Source organism: Panulirus ornatus, chromosome 6 (assembly GCF_036320965.1).
Source record: "Panulirus ornatus isolate Po-2019 chromosome 6, ASM3632096v1, whole genome shotgun sequence".
NCBI classification, from domain to species: Eukaryota; Metazoa; Arthropoda; class Malacostraca; order Decapoda; family Palinuridae; genus Panulirus; species Panulirus ornatus.
Window position 1 is genome coordinate 36,277,715 of NC_092229.1, and position 17,150 is coordinate 36,294,864.

The 17,150-nt window shown below is 41.1% G+C and overlaps 1 protein-coding gene across 1 annotated transcript in view; it reads left to right on the forward strand.

Moving 5' to 3' along the window:
• Window positions 1-17,150, forward strand: part of LOC139748906 (death-associated protein kinase 1-like) — a 1,274,027-nt gene that overhangs the window by 94,166 nt on the left and 1,162,711 nt on the right. The window contains exon 4 of the mRNA XM_071662270.1: window positions 11,930-12,035. Within this exon, the coding sequence (XP_071518371.1) occupies window positions 11,930-12,035 (106 nt within the window). The remainder of the gene's footprint in view (window positions 1-11,929; window positions 12,036-17,150) is intronic.

The window sequence follows — 17,150 nt, forward strand, 5'->3', positions numbered from 1 at the left end:
CGAAGGCATGTTTTACTTGTGCCTTGTAGGTCACCGAAAACAAAATGAAATCTGAACAACTGCCTGATTTCATAATTTCTCTCGAAGGTGAACTGTCCCACAAGCTAATGTATACCACATCGCTCCAATTCACTCTATTCCTTGCCCTCCTTTCACCCTCCTGCATGTTCAGGCCCCGATCACACAAAATCCTTTTCACTCCATCTTTCCACCTCCAATTTGGTCTCCCTCTTCTCCTCGTTCCCTCCACCTCCGACACATATATCCTCTTGGTCAATCTTTCCTCACTCATTCTCTCCATGTGCCCAAACCATTTCAAAACACCCTCTTCTGCTCTCTCAACCACGCTCTTTTTATTTCCACACATCTCTCTTACCCTTACGTTACTTACTCGATCAAACCACCTCACACCACACATTGTCCTCAAACATCTCATTTCCAGCACATCCATCCTCCTGCGCACAACTCTATCCATAGCCCACGCCTCGCAACCATACAACATTGTTGGAACCACTATTCCTTCAAACATACCCATTTTTGCTTTCCGAGATAATGTTCTCGACTTCCACACATTTTTCAAGGCTCCCAAAATTTTCGCCCCCTCCCCCACCCTATGATCCACTTCCGCTTCCATGGTTCCATCCGCTGCCAGATCCACTCCCAGATATCTAAAACACTTCACTTCCTCCAGTTTTTCTCCATTCAAACTCACCTCCCAATTGACTTGACCCTCAACCCTACTGTACCTAATAACCTTGCTCTTATTCACATTTACTCTTAACTTTGGGAGCAGCTAAATGAGTGTGTTAGCGGTTTTGATGCACGAGACCGGGTTATAGTGATGGGTGATTTGAATGCAAAGGTGAGTAATGTGGCAGTTGAGGGAATAATTGGTGTGCATGGGGTGTTCAGTGTTGTAAATGGAAATGGTGAGGAGCTTGTAGATTTATGTGCTGAAAAAGGACTGATGATTGGGAATACCTGGTTTAAAAAGCGAGATATACATAAGTATACTTATGTAAGTAGGAGAGATGGCCAGAGAGCGTTATTGGATTACGTGTTAATTGACAGGCGTGCGAAAGAGAGACTTTTGGATGTCAATGTGCTGAGAGGTGCAACTGGAGGGATGTCTGATCATTATCTTGTGGAGGCTAAGGTGAAGATTAGTATGGGTTTTCAGAAAAGAAGAGTGAATGTTGGGGTGAAGAAGGTGGTGAGAGTAAGTGAGCTTGGGAAGGAGACCTGTGTGAGGAAGTATCAGGAGAGACTGTGTACAGAATGGAAAAAGGTGAGAACTAATGAGATGTCCTCATGGATTTTCAGTGGTTAGTAGCCTTTGACCTCATTCTGGTGTGGTTTTACACCTCTTATCCTTTGCAAGCCACCTGAATTGTGTTTGTAGCAATAACTCATTCTTAAATTCATATGCTGTCATTATCCCACCAGCTGCCATGTTGAACAGGTTAAGCACCTTGTAATTCTCCAAGCAAATCAGAAATATTCTTACTTTTTTCTCTTTTCAGTTTGTGAGTGGGTTCACATGCTGTGGCATTGTTATTTTAGCTCTTGACAAAGGGCCACATATCCACAAGGGCCACATTTATGCCATGAGAATGTGTTTGGTTTTGGAATTATCCTTAGCATCAGAAGAGGTGCTCAGGTTTTTTTGTTTGTTGGATTTAGTGAGGGAGGGTCTGTAACATCAATGTGTGGTGTTACCTTGGCTGATTAGTTTGATTATGGTTGCTCTGGTGGGTGAGGTAAATTTAAGGATCTTAGAGAGAGAAGTCTTTAGCTAAGGGTATTGCTTACTATTTATGTTGCTCCTCCTTTCCTTTACTTTTCTGTGCTGATGGTACTATAGCTGTCTCTCCTGTTGACAAAGCAACTCTTTCATTCTCATTTCTCCTCTAACTCTCCCTTGGATGACCTTAACCATTCATTCACCCCTTGATACTCTTTTTTTACTAATCATATTCCTCTTCCTGCAGTCTCTTTTTGATCTGTCTGAAAAGTACTTTTCTCTCCAAATAAAAGCAAGGCATGTGGTCCTCATGGCATCCATCTTTACAGAAATACTGTGCCTCTTAAGTTGCACATGTGCTTGCTAATATCTTCCGTTTCTGTTTAAAAACCAGAACTTTTTCTTCTTCAAAGCGTGCATAGGTATATTCCATTCTTAAGAAGGGTGGCTGTTCTAACCCTTCCAACTATTGTTCTGTTTCCCTGATACCTTTCAATTCCAAAGTCTTTGAATCCCTCCTTAACTCCCATATCCTCAGACATCTTAAATCTCATAGTTTTCTCTGATCACCAGTATAGCTTCCATAAGGTGAGATCTGCTTGTGAAATTCTTTCTTATCTTACTGGTGTGTAGTCATCATCCCTGAGAAATTTTGGAGAATCCAGCATAGTTGCCGATGATATATCCAAAGCTTTTGACAGGGTGTGGCTTTGGGTGTCTCATCTTTAAGCTCCCCTCTTTTGGTTTTCCTTCCTCTCATTGCCCCCTCATATCTCACTTCTCTTACTGATCTATCTTCATGGTTGTTGATGGATCAGTCTCTCCCCTTTTCCTTGTCAACAGTGATGTCTCTCAAGGTTCTTTCCCATTTCCTACACTTTTTTCTTTCTATCAGCGATTTTCTTTTTTTTTTTTACGAATAACCAAATGCACTCATATGCTGACTGACTCAGCACTGCATTCCTCCTCATCCTTTAGTTATGCTCATTCTTCTCTCACTTGATCTGCATCTTGTCTCGACACAACTCTCTTGATAAACTCAGACTTGAGCAGGATATCTCAATGGGTTAGACAAAATCTAAGACTCAGTTTCTGCCCATCTTTTTGAGAATGTCTCTCAACTTTCTTGTCTCCATCAACTGTTTTGTAATCCTACTTTTTAATTTAGTGAACATGATACATGGTATTACTCTCACATCCAGTCTGTCTTTAATGAAATAGTTTTTTTCTTCTTTTTTTTATGTTGAAGGCTCCAGTCATGGACAAAATTCCACATCAACACTGGGCCTTAATTGAAATATAGACTTATGAAAGTGAAAAAGGAAAGGCAAGGGAAAGTATTTATGCATTTTAGAGGGAGTGAAAACCTATCTTTTGAAATGTGCCATGTCATAGTTATTGGAAAAGACATGAGAAGGTAGTGTCCAAAGCTTTAACATGTGGGGAAAGAAGTAGTTATCAAAATGGCCCACTCTTGAGTTGCCAGTAGCCACACAGTAATCATGTGATGCAGCAGCTTATGGAGTATTACACGGTCTAGCTAGTGGTGGGGGCACACAAGCAGCCAGGTCTCAAGAGCAAAAACCAAAGTGATACCTAAAGAAAAGGGAAAGCTAACCAACATTGTGGCGTAGGGTAAGAGGATCAAGTTTGGAAGTTAGTCTGTGAGAGTTTATAAGTCAGACCACTTTTGACTCTGTCAAGTGAGGATGCAGAGCCTAGAGCCACCCTAGGTGTGAGAGCAATTCTCCATACAAGAATAGATCAATCCTTTGTATAAACGGAGCAACTGTTCAACAGAAAATAAGTTTCGACATCTAAACAGGACACCAAGTTTTTTAGAGGTGGATTTAGCCATTCCCATAATGTGGGTTTTCCCATGAAAGAATGAATGTTGATACCAAGTATGTTCATTGAGCCAAGAGGTGGAATTACAGAACCGTTAAAGGAGAGATGAGAGTTGTGAGTTGTGAGGAGTTTTTGTCAAAGAGATGGGTAGACACTGGGTCTCGGAAGCTTAAATGAAACTTAACTACATTTCATCTATCGGTCTAAGATATCCTGTCCGAGTCTGAGTTTATTAATGAAGCTTTGTTGAGACAAGATGCAGATTGAGTGAGAGAAGAAGGGGCATAATTGAAGGATGTGGATGTATGCAGTGTTGAAAAATAGAAAAGAGTGTAGGGGACACGACAGAACCTTAAGGGACACCGCTGTTGATGGAGAAAAGGGGGAAGCTGATCCATCAACAACAACAGAGATAGATTGGCCAGAGAGGAAACTAGATATGATGGAGCAAAGTAAGGGAGGGAATCCAAAAGAGAAGTGCTTAGAGATGAGACCCCAATGCCACACCCTGTCAAAAGCTTTGAACATGTCAAGGGCAACTACACATGACTTCCCAAAATCTTTCAGGGATGATGACCAGACAGTAAGATAAGAAAGAATATCACCTGTGGATCTCGCCTTTCAGAAGCCATGCTGATGATCAGAGAAAAGACCACGATTTTCAAGGTGTCTAAGGATATGGGAGTTGAGGAGGGATTCAAAGACTGGAAATGGTAGATGTCAAAGCACTAGGACGATAGTTAGAGGTGTCATAATGATCACCGTTCTTAGGGGTGGGATGTATCAATGCCTGCTTCCAAGGAGAAGGAAAAGTATTGGTTTTTAAACAGAAACAGAACAGACAAGCAAGCACAGGTGCAAATTCAGAAGCTCACTCATTCAATATACGATGGTAGATCCCATCAGGACCATAATCCTTGCTAGTATCCAGAGAGAGAGAAGCGCTTCTTGGACAGTCTGAAAATAGATTACGGAAAGGGGCATAGGATTAGTAAGAAGAGCATTAAGAATTGAAAGAATGTTAGTCATCCGAGGTGGAATTAGAGGAGAAACGGGAACCAAAGATATTTGCTTTATCTTCATGAGAGACAGCTATAGTACAATCAGAACAGAAAAGTGAAGAAAGATAGAGCGACAGAAGTTGTTAGAGGTGCCCTTAGCTAAAGACCAGAAAGACCTATCACTGGATGACAAGGAAAGGTTATCACACTTCCTCTGAATATAGGAACACATTCCTTGCAGTGTAACATGCTTACAGTGATTATAGGCAGTGATGTAAGCTGAATGGGTACCAGAGGAAAGAGAGTTTTTCCAAGATTGGTATGCCTGATCCCTTTCCTGAATGGCCTCTGAAAAGGAACCATGGATTTGAAGAAAAGGTCGTCTTGGAGGAAGAGGGGATAAATGCTTCCATTCCCGCAATAATAACCTCTGCTATGCATTTGGCAGAGACAGAAGCATCATCACATAAGAGACAGTAATTTACCCCAGGAAATTCAGAAAAGAAGTTACATGAGATATTCCCGTCAGCTTTGTTGAGGTGCCAGTATTTATGCTTAGAAGGGGCTGCTGGAGAGGGAAAGATACCATTGAAATAGATACGTATACAAGAGTTCATCAGATGAACCAGTTGGGGGCAATATTGTGTATTTATAGCAGGATGGACTAGGCAAAGAACAGATCCAGAATATTATGAGAGTGGTCACAGCGGTGGGAGATAACTTACTGTATATTTTTGAGAATAAAGAATTTAAGGGTTTCAATCCCTTTACCATGTGGATTGGAGGAATTCTGCTATTCCCTAGAGTGAACTTTGAAATCCCCGAGGTAGAGGATCACAGCTTGGAGGTGAGAGGATGTCACAGTCCCATGGGAGGAGTTTAGTTGGTTGAAGAAAGATATGAAATTCGTAGAATTAGGAGAGCCGTAGGCAAAACAGAGGAAAAATGTGATAGCTGGGAGACAGCCAATTTACATTAAAGTTTGAGGACTGAAGGCCCTTGAGGCATGCAGCAAGTATGTTGATGTTGAAATAAGCACAAATACCACCTTTGAACTGGAATCATGAGTGGAGATTATAGTTAGTTGAATATGAAAAAAGGATTAGTGAGAAGATCATTAGATAATTGTGTCTTAGAGATAAGTCAGATGTTAGGAGAGGTACTTGACTGATGGTTTTCAACAGAGGAGAGGTTATTTGAGAGACCACTAATGTTCATATAGTGAATAGAAAAAGAGGAAAATCTAACAGAGAGGGAAAGGACATGGAAGGGGCTGGTACTACTACTGACAGAGCCTTCCGTAAAGAAACTGGTAGCCCTGTTTAGATGTCGAAATTTCTTTTCTTCCAGGTAGTTGCTCTGTTTACACAGATGATTGGTCCATCCTAATATGGAGTATGACTCATACATTTAGGGTGGTTTTGGCTCTGTATTCTTACTTGACGGAGTTATATTGAAAGCAACCTGGCTTATCAACTCTCCCAGGTTGAATTCAGAATTTGACCCACTTACCCTATGCCACAATTGTGGATTGCTTGACCTCATCTATAGTTATTACTTTGGCTTTTGTTCCTGAGAGCTGGCTGCTTGTGTGCTCCCAGCTCTAGTTAGACCATGCAATACTCAGAAAGCTGCTGCATCACATTGTTACCGTGTGGCCATTTGCAACTCAGATGTGGGCTGTAGCTGTTTACTTCTCTACACCTTGGAGCTTTGGAAATCTCAACCCTTTCATGACTTTTCCAATTATCATGATGGCTAGCACATTTTAAAAGACAGGTTTTTCGCTTCCTTCAAAATTCCTGAATACTTTTTCTTGTCTCTTTCCTTTCATTAATCTCTATATATTTCAGTTAAGGTCCGGCTTTGATGTGGACTTCTGTCCATGAATGGAGCCTAAAATTAGAGAGAAAAAAAATAACATTTTTGTTCAACCTGGGCTTTATGCTGGAGTACATGTCGTAAGAAAGTCAGCCTCTACCTAAGCTTTTTTTCAGAAATTTTTATTTAGGGAATTCAAGAAAGGGAACCTTTGGCACATTTCTTCCAAATTTGTAAAATAGTACCATAGTTTAGATGTGGTAGATTTATAACATTTGGCTGTAGGGACTCCTTCTACCAGGGAGTCAGATTCCTTTACTCCTATTGTTTCACCAGTGAGAGTATTTAGAATTTTGTTTTTTCGATTTGAAGGCATATTTTGTAATACACATCCCTCATAGGGTATCCTTTCATTGCTCAAGGATCAGTTGAGCAGAGAAATATGGATTTTGAAAGCTGTAAACATTTTCCCTGAGGTGGTGTCCTGCAAACAAATTTTCCTGTTATTCTTGCCCTGCCCACCGTTCCCCTCTTTTTTTGTAAACCTTTTCCTCTATACCTTTGATGACTACCTTGAGTTGGTGCCACAGTCAGACAGTTGTGAGCTCAGGCCAGGAGTGGGCACTTTGGTGACATCAACCAGGTGGCAGTCACTGAGATTGGACCCATTTTGTTGATCAAAAGGCTTTGTTGATTTGGGGGTTGACCTTGGTGGACGAATGAGAATTTCTTCACCAATATTAAGAGGTTTGGAATGATCCAGACCCCAGTATTCCCCAAGGAATGTATCATTGTTTGCAGAATTCTTCCTTGGAGAGAAAAAGATTCTTCAGCTTTCTAAACCTTTTTTTCTTTGTGTTGAAGGCTTTAGTCATGGACAGAAGTCATTATCAATGCCAGGCCTTAATTGAAATATATAGAAAATTATGAAACAGAAAAAGAAAAGACAAGAAAAAGTATTTAAAGATTTTGGAAGATGTGAACGACTTGTCTTTTGAAGTGTACAAGGTCATAGTTATTGGGAAAAACAGGAGAAGATAAAGAGTTCCAAAGCTTTAATGTATAGGGTCTTTAAAGAAGCAAGTATCGAAACAGCCCACCCTTGAGTTGTGGATGGCCACACAGTAATCACGTGATACAGCAGCTTGCCAAGTATTATGTGGTCTATCTAGCAGTGGGGGTACTCAAACAGACAGCTCTTGAGAGCAAAAACCTAAGTAATACCTATGGAAGAGGGAAAGCAAACCAATATTGTGGCTAAGGGCGAGGGGGTCAAGTTTGGAAATTACCCTAGGGCAGTTTATAAGTTGGATTGCTTTTGACTCAACTCTGTCAAGTATGCATACAGAGCTAGAACCACCCCAAATGTGAGAGCTATACTTCATACAAGTATAAATGGAGCAACTGTGTAGAAGAAAAGAATTTTCGACATCTAGAAAGGACACCCAGTTTCATAGAGGCAGACTTAGCTATGCCTGTGACATGGGGTTTCCAAGAAAGAGTGGATGTTACAGTAATACCAAGTCAAGAGATGGAACTAGAGAACCATCAAAGGAGAGACAAAAGTTGTAAGGAATTTTCAATAGAGAAATAGGTAGAAATTGGGCCATGGAGGCATTAAACTTAACAAGATTTTGTCTACCCCACTGAGATGTCCTGTCCACATCTGATTTGTTGAGGAAGCTGTGTCAAGATGGGTTGCAGATCGAGTGAGAGAAGACAGAGCAGAACTGAAGTTGCGGATCAATGCATTGTTGAGTTTTCAGCATATGAGTACATTGGGTTATTTGTGGAAGAAAGAAAATTGTTGAAAAAAGGAGAAAAAGTGTAGGGGACAGAATAGAACCTTGAGGGACACTGCTGTTAATGGAGAAAAGGGAAGAGGCTGATCCATCAACAACCACAGAGATAGATCAGCCAGAGAGGAAGCTAGATATAAGGGAGTGAAGCCAAAAGAGAGGAGCTTAGAAATTGTACCCTGATTCCACACCCTGTTAAAAGCCATAGATATGCCAAGGGCAACAACATCTGACTTCCCAAAATCTTTCAGGGATGCTGATCAGACATTAGTAAGATAGGAAAGAATGACACCAACAGATCTCGCCTTACGGAAACCATATTGGTGGTCAGAGAGAAGACTGTGATTTTCGAGGATATGGGATTCAAAGACTTTGGAAATGGTAGATGTCAAAGCAATAGGATGATAGTTAGAGGGATCAGAACAGTCACCCTTCTTAGGGGTGGGATGTATCAATGCATGTTTGCAAGGAGAAGGAAAAGTTTTGGTTTTTAAGCAGAAGTGAAACAGATGAGCAAGCACAGGTGCATGTTCAGAGGCACACTCTTTTAGTACACAGGGATGGATGCCATCAGGACCATAAACCTTGCTTGCATCCAGAGAAAGAAGTGCTTTTCAGGTAGTCAAAAACAGATTACGGGAGGAGGCATAAGATTAGTAAGAGGAGCATCAGGGAGTGAAGGAATGTTAGATTCATCCAAGGTTGAGTTAGAGGAGAACCATGAACCAAAGAGAGTTACTATGTCTGTGGGAGAGACAGCTACGGTACCTTTTGAATGGAAAAGTTAATAAGGAAAGTTTTTTTTTTTTTTTTTTTTTTTTTTTTTTTGCCGCTGTCTCCCGCGTTTGCGAGGTAGCGCAAGGAAACTGACGAAAGAAATGGCCCAACCCACCCCCATACACATGTGTATACATACGTCCACACACGCAAATATACATACCTACACAGCTTTCCATGGTTTACCCCAGACGCTTCACATGCCATGATTCAATCCACTGACAGCACGTCAACCCCGGTATACCACATCGATCCAATTCACTCTATTCCTTGCCCTCCTTTCACCCTCCTGCATGTTCAGGCCCCGATCACACAAAATCTTTTTCACTCCATCTTTCCACCTCCAATTTGGTCTCCCATTTCTCCTCGTTCCCTCCACCTCCGACACATATATCCTCTTGGTCAATCTTTCCTCACTCATTCTCTCCATGTGCCCAAATCATTTCGAAACACCCTCTTCTGCTCTCTCAACCACGCTCTTTTTATTTCCACACATCTCTCTTACCCTTACGTTACTTACTCGATCAAACCACCTCACTCCACACATTGTTCTCAAACATTTCATTTCCAGCACATCCACCCTCCTGCGCACAACTCTATCCATAGCCCACGCCTCGCAACCATACAACATTGTTGGAACCACTATTCCTTCAAACATACCCATTTTTGCTTTCCGAGATAATGTTCTCGACTTCCACACATTCTTCAAGGCTCCCAGGATTTTCGCCCCCTCCTCCACCCTACGATCCACTTCCGCTTCCATGGTTCCATCCGCTGCCAGATCCACTCCCAGATATCTAAAACACTTTACTTCCTCCAGTTTTTCTCCATTCAAACTTACCTCCCAACTGACTTGACCCTCAACCCTACTGTACCTAATAACCTTGCTCTTATTCACATTTACTTTTAACTTTCTTCTTTCACACACTTTACCAAACTCAGTCACATGCTTCTGCAGTTTCTCACATGAATCAGCCACCAGCACTGTATCATCAGCGAACAACTGACTCACTTCCCAAGCTCTCTCATCCCCAACAGACTTCATACTTGCCCCTCTTTCCAAAACTCTTGCATTCACCTCCCTAACAACCCCATCCATAAACAAATTAAACAACCATGGAGACATCACATACCCCTGCCGCAAACCTACATTCACTGAGAACCAATCACTAAGGAAAGGTAGAGCGACAAAAGTTGTTATAGATGCCCTTAGCTAAAGACCAGAAAGATCTATTAGTGGATGAATAGGAGAGCTTATTGCACTTCCTTTGAATAAAGGAATGCTTTGACTCACGGATAATGTACATACAGGGATTACAGGCAGTGATAAAGACACAGTGTACACTAAGGTATTGATTAATGAGTGTATAGAAATTACAGTGCTAAGGGTTCAACTGAGTACCATTACCCTCATAAGTGTTTGATATTGTTTAGTTTCCAGTTTTTGGAATACTTGCACATTGACGTGTATTTACAATCCACATCCTCTACATATCAATTTAATTGAAAATTATGCATCTTTTAAATTCCCTTTTTCTCATCACCTATCTTCATTAAGTCTTCATTCCCTCATGCTGTTCCTTTTCTTCTGTAACACATTATTACAGTGCTGCATACCACCATACCCACATTCCTATCATTTTGTGTCCTGTCATTGTGAAGAGTGTGCTACATACACATTGACGTGTATTTACAATCCACATCCTCTACACATCAATTTAATTGAAAATTATGCATCTTTTAAATTCCCTTTTTCTCATCACCTATCTTCATTAAGTCTTCATTCCCTCATGCTGTTCCTTTTCTTCTGTAACACATTATTACAGAGCTGCATACCACCATACCCACATTCCTATCATTTTGTGTCCTGTCATTGTGAAGAGTGTGCTACAACCTCTGTTATGGGATGTGGTAACTGCTTGTCAGCATATTTTTGATTATTGCATGACAGCTAGAGACTGAGTGTGAACGAATGGGGCCTTTGTTGTCTTTTCCTAGTGCTACCTCGCACACATGAGGGGGGAGGGGGATGGTATTCCATGTGTGGCAAGGTGGCGATGGGAATGAATAAATGCAGACAGTGTGAATTGTGTACATGGGTATATATGTATGTGTCTGTGTGTGTTTATCCCTGGGGATGGGGGATTAAGAATACTTCCCACGTATTCCCTGCGTGTCGTAGAAGGCGACTAAAAGGGGAGGGAGCGGGGGGCTGGAAATCCTCCCCTCTCGTTTTTTTTTTCCCAAAAGAAGGAACAGAGGGGGGCCAGGTGAGGATATTCCAAAAAAGGCCCAGTCCTCTGTTCTTAAAGCTACCTCGCTAATGCGGGAAATGGCGAATAGTTTAAAAGAAAAAAAAAAGTCTGTGTGTGTTTATATATGTGTACATTGAGATGTATAGGTATGTATATTTGCATGTGTGGACGTGTATGTTTATACATGTGTATGGGAGTGGGTTGGGCCATTTCTTTTGTCTATTTCCTTGTGCTACCTCGCAAATGCGGGAGACAGCGACAAAGCAAAATAAAATAAATAAATAAATAAATATTGTTTGTATGTACAGTAAGAGAAATTTGAATTTGTACACTTGCAGATCCTCATCTCTTTACCTCAGTTATCTATCAAAAAAGTATTATAATTTCTCTGCTTCTATTGTTTACTTTATCTCTACATTGCTGAGTTGCTGATTGGTGGTCCCAAGTCAGTTTTTGAGGAAGGTTTTGATAACTTGGTGATTTAAGCAAAAGTAACGACTCTGTATTGGTAGCTTTTGCAGCTTTTGTAACAGGTCACAAAGACATATCTTAACTGTTTGAGCATTATTGAAATAGAGAAAAAAGTCATTCACATTGTACCTCAAAGTTGATTTTATCTAGTACAATTAGAGGCTTACTGATATATCTTTCGTTTATTATATATTGGATTTTATTTTTTTGCAGCCAGAAAATGTGTTATTACTAAGTAAAAACCGTCAGCATATCAAGTTGATTGATTTTGGTCTGTCTAGAGTCATCAGCCAGCAAGAAGAAGTACGAGACTTGATGGGTGAGTTGCCCTAAGAATTAGTTATTTTTGTATCATAGACTCTGAATTAGTTTAGTATTTGATTGGCCTGTTATTATTAATGTTAGGTGCATAGATAATTAGTTCTAGTTCTTACCATATTTAAGATTCTTGAAATTTTTTACCAAAACAGCATTTACCACCTCTTGTTCTTTTCATGCATTGTCATATATTCACTCTTCATAGCATGGTCTGCTTTGTAATAATTTTTTATTTCTCATACTTTTCACCTCTGCTTGACTATCCAGTTTTAGAAAAAACTTATGAGTTTGGAATGCTTAAAAGAAGAAATCATTTAGTTGGATCAATTAAAGATTTTGCTAGAAGAAAGATGACAGTGTGAACACTTGATTAGTTGTGTTTAGTAGTTTAGTGACACACCTAGGGATAGGGGAGAAAGAATACTTCCTATGCATTCCTCACGTGTCATAGAAGGCAACTAAAGGGGACGGGAGCGGGGGCTAGAAACCCTCCCCTCCTTATATTTTAACTTTCTAAATGGTTTGGTCACATGGAGAGAATGAGTGAGGAAAGATTGACCAAGAGGATATACGTGTCGGAGGTGGAGGGAACGAGGAGAAGAGGGAGACCAAATTGGAGGTGGAAAGATGGAGTGAAAAAGATTTTGTGTGATCGGGGCCTGAACATGCAGGAGGGTGAAAGGAGGGCAAAGAATAGAGTGAATTGGAGCGATGTGGTATACCGGGGTTGACGTGCTGTCAGTGGATTGAATCAAGGCATGTGTATGGGGGTGGGTTGGGCCATTTCTTTCGTCTGTTTCCTTGCACTACCTCGCAAACACAGGAGACAGCGACAAAGCAAAAAAAAAAAAAAAAAAAAAAAAGGGAAACAGATGGAGTCACGCGGGGAGTGCTCATCCTCCTCGAAGGCTCAGAGTGGGGTGTCTAAATGTGTGTGGATGTAACCAAGATCAGAAAAAAGGAGAGATAGTATGTTGGGGCGAAGAACCTGGATGTTTTGCCTCTGAGTGAAACGAAGTTCAAGGGTAAAGGGGAAGAGTGGTTTGGGAATGTTTTAGGAGTAGAGTTAGGGGCTGGTGAGAGGACAAGAGCAAGGGAAGGAGTAGCACTACTCCTGAAACAGGAGTTGTGGGAGTGTGTGATAGAATATAAGAAAGTAAACTCTAGATTGATATGGGTAAAACTGAAAGTGCATGGAGAGGGATGCACATATGAACCTGGGCATGAGAAGAAAGATCATGAGGCAAGTGTCTTGGGAGCAGCTGAGTGAGTGTGTTAGTAGTTTTGATGCACGAAACCGGGCTATAGTGATGGGTAATTTGAATGCAAAGGTGAGTAATGTGGCAGTTGAGGAAATAATTGGTGTACATAGGGTGTTCAGTGTTGTAAATGGAAATGGTGAAAAGCTTGTAGGTGTATGTGCTACAAAAGGACTGGTGATTGGGAATACCTGGTTTAAAAGAGATATACATAATGGGAATGAATAAAGGCAGACAGTATGAATTATGTACATGTGTATATATGTATATGTCTGTGTGTGTATATATATGTATATGTTGAGATGTATAGGTATGTATATTTGCGTGTGTGGACGTGTATGTGTGTACATGTGTATGTGGGTGGGTTGGGCCATTCTTTCATCTGTTTCCTTGCGCTACCTCGCTAATGCGGGAGACAGCGACAAAGCAAATAGATAATACATAAGTATACATGTGTAAGTAGGAGAGATGGCCAGAGAGGGTTATTGGATTAGGTGTTAATTCATAGGCGCACGAAAGAAAGACTTTTGGATGTTAATGTGCTGAGAGGTGTAACTGGAGGGATGTCTGATCATTATCTTGTGGAGGCGAAAGTGAAGATTTGTGGAGGTTTTCAGAAAAGAAGAGAGAATGTTGGGGTGAAGAGAGTGTTAAAAGTAAGTGACCTTGGGAAGGAGACTTGTGTGAGGAAGTACCAATAGGGATTGAGTACAGAATGCAAAAAAGTGAGAGCAAAGGGCATAAGGGGAGTGGGGGAGGAATGGGATGTATTTAGGGAAACAGTGATGGCTTGCACAAAAGATGCTTGTGGCATGAAAAGTGTTGGAGGTTGGCAGATTAGAAAGGGTAGTGAGTGGTGGGATGAAGAGGTAAGATTATTAGTGAAAGAGAAGAGGGAGGCATTTGGATGAGTTTTCCAGGGAGATAGTGCAAATGACTTGGAGATTTATAAAAGAAAGAGGCAAGAGGTCAAGAGAAAGGATGCAGGAGGTGAAAAAGAGGGCAAGTGAGAGTTGGGGTGAGAGAGTATCATTAAATTTTAGAGAGAGTAAAAGAGGTAAATAAAGTGCATAAGACAAGAGAACAAATGGGAACATCGGTGAAGAGGGCTAATGGGGAGGTGATGACAAGTAGTGGTGATGTGAGAAGGAGATGGAGTGAGTATTTTGAAAGTTTGTTGAATATGTTTGATGATAGAGTGGCAGATATAGGGTATTTTGGTTGAGATGGGGTGAAAGTGAGAGGGTTAGGGAGAATGATTTGGTAAATAGAGAAGAGGTAGCAAAAGCTTTGCGGAAGATGAAAGCTGGCAAGGCAGCGGGTTTGGATGGTACTGTTGTGGAATTTATTGATAAAGGGGATGACTGTGTTGTTGACTGGTTGGTAAGGATATCTAATGCATATATGACTCATGGTGAGGTGCCTGAGGATTGGCGGAATGCTTGCATAGTTCCACTGTACAAAGGCAAAGGGGATAAAGTTGAGTGCTCAAATTACAGAGGTATAAGTTTGTTGTGTATTCCTGGGAAACTATATGGTAGGGTATTGATTGAGAGGGTGAAGGCATGTACAGAGCATCAGATTGGGGAAGTGCAGTGTGGTTTCAGAAATGGTAGAGGATGTGTGGATCAGGTGTTTGCTTTGAAGAATGTATGTGAGAAATACTTAGAAAAGCAAGTGGATTTGTATGTAGCATTTATGGATTTGGAGAAGGCATATGATAGAGATGGTTTGTGGAAAGTATTCAAAATATATGGTGTGGGAGGCAAGTTGTGAGAAGCAGTGAAAATTTTTTATCGAGGCTGTAAGGCATGTGTATGAGTAGGAAGAGAGGAAAGTGGTTGGTTCTCAGTGAATATTGGTTTGCGGCAGGGGTGCGTGATGTCTCCATGGTTGTTTAATTTGTTTACGGATGGGATTGTTAGGGAGGTGAATGCAAGAGTTTTGGAAAGAGGGGCAAGTATGCAGTCTGTTGTGGATGAGAGAGCTTGGGAAGTGATTCAGTTGTTGTTCACTGATGATACAGCGCTGGTGGCTGATTGAGGTGAGAAACTGCAGAAGCTGGTGACTGAGTTTGGTAAAGTGTGTGAAAGAAGAAAGCTGAGAGTAAATGTGGATAAGAGCAAGGTTATTAGGTAAAGTAGGGTTGAGGGACAAGTCAATTGGGAGGTAAGTTTAAATGGAGAAAAACTTGAGGAAGAGAATTGTTTTAGATATCTGGGAGTGGACTTGGCAGCAGATGGAAGCATGGAAGTGGAAGTGATTCTCAGGGTGGGGGAGGGGGTGAAAGTTCTGGGGTAGTTGAAAAATGTGTGGAAGGTGAGAAACATTATCTTGGAAAGCAAAAATGGGTATGTTTGAAGGAATAGTGGTTCCAACAACGTTATATGGTTGTGAGGCATGGGCTATAGATAGAGTTGTGCAGAGGAGGGTGGCTGTGTTGGAAATGGGATGTTTGAGGACAATATGTGGTGTGAGGTGGTTTGATCGAGCAAGAAATGAAAGGGTAAGAGAGATGTGTGGTAATAAAAAGAGTGTGGTTGAGAGAGCAGAAGAGGGTGTATTGAAATGGTTTGGTCACATGGAGAGAATGAGTGAGGAAAGATTGACCAAGAGGATATATGTGTCAGAGGTGGAGGGAATGATTAGAAGTGGGAGACCAAATTGGATCCAAGGTGGAAAGATGGAGTGAAAAAGATTTTGAGTGATCGGTGCCTTAACATGCAGGAGGGTGAAAGGCATGCAAGGAATAGAGTGAATTGGAACAATGTGGTATACCGGGGTCGACGTGCTGTCAGTGGATTGAACCAGGGCATGTGAAGTGTCTTGGGTAAACCGTGGAAAGCTTTGTGGGGCCTGGATGTGGAAAGGGAGCTGTGGTTTCGTTGTATTATACATGACAGCTAGAGACTGAGTGTGAGCGAATGTGGCCTTTGTTGTCTTTTCCTAGCGCTACCTTGCATGAATGCGGGGAAGGCGGTTATCATTCCATGTGTGGCAGGGTGGCGATGGGAATGAATAAGGGCAGCAAGTATGAATTATGTACATGTGTATATATGTATATGTCTGTGTATGTATATATATGTATACGTTGAAATGTATTGGTATGTATATGTGCGTGTGTGGACGTGTATGTATATACATGTGTGTGTGTGTGGGTGGGTTGGGCCATTCTTTCGTCTGTTTCCTTGCACTGCCTCACTAACGCAGGAGACAGCAACAAAGTATAATAAGTAAATGATAAATAAACCAGGCTCCCTGAGTTTGCGAATTAGTAGAGATCATGAAAAGATATATGCTCATCCATACGAATGAAAGTGTATGCAGACACTGGATTAAGCTTGAGTTAGCTACTGCTGATGTGTATGTGTCAAGATGAGTAGAGAAAGATGTAAATACATCACCACTTTCAACTATAGCTACGTAAAACTAGTCAGTGAATAGTACCACCTTATAGATGTGGGTTCACTAATGTCACAAATATTTGGTATGAATGGGTCACCGTACAAACAGTACCAAATGCAAAAATAAAGTTTGAAATGATTGGTTATACCACAGAAGTTATGACCAGGGTTACCATGTGATTGATACTCCTAACAGCATTACCATAAGGTGATATATATATATTCCCATGAATTCAGGAAATTGAGGACTGTGTGAAAGAAAGATCATTATGTGGAATGGCAAAAACGGATAGGTTTCAAGGTATAGTAGTCCTTATGATGTTGCATGGATTTGAGAAGGGCTATAGATGATTTTGTACAAAGAAGGATGGATGTGTTGCAAATCAAATGTTTGAGGATAGTATGAGGTGTGAGAAAGGCTGATTGAGTAAGTAGAAATAGGGTAGGAAAGAT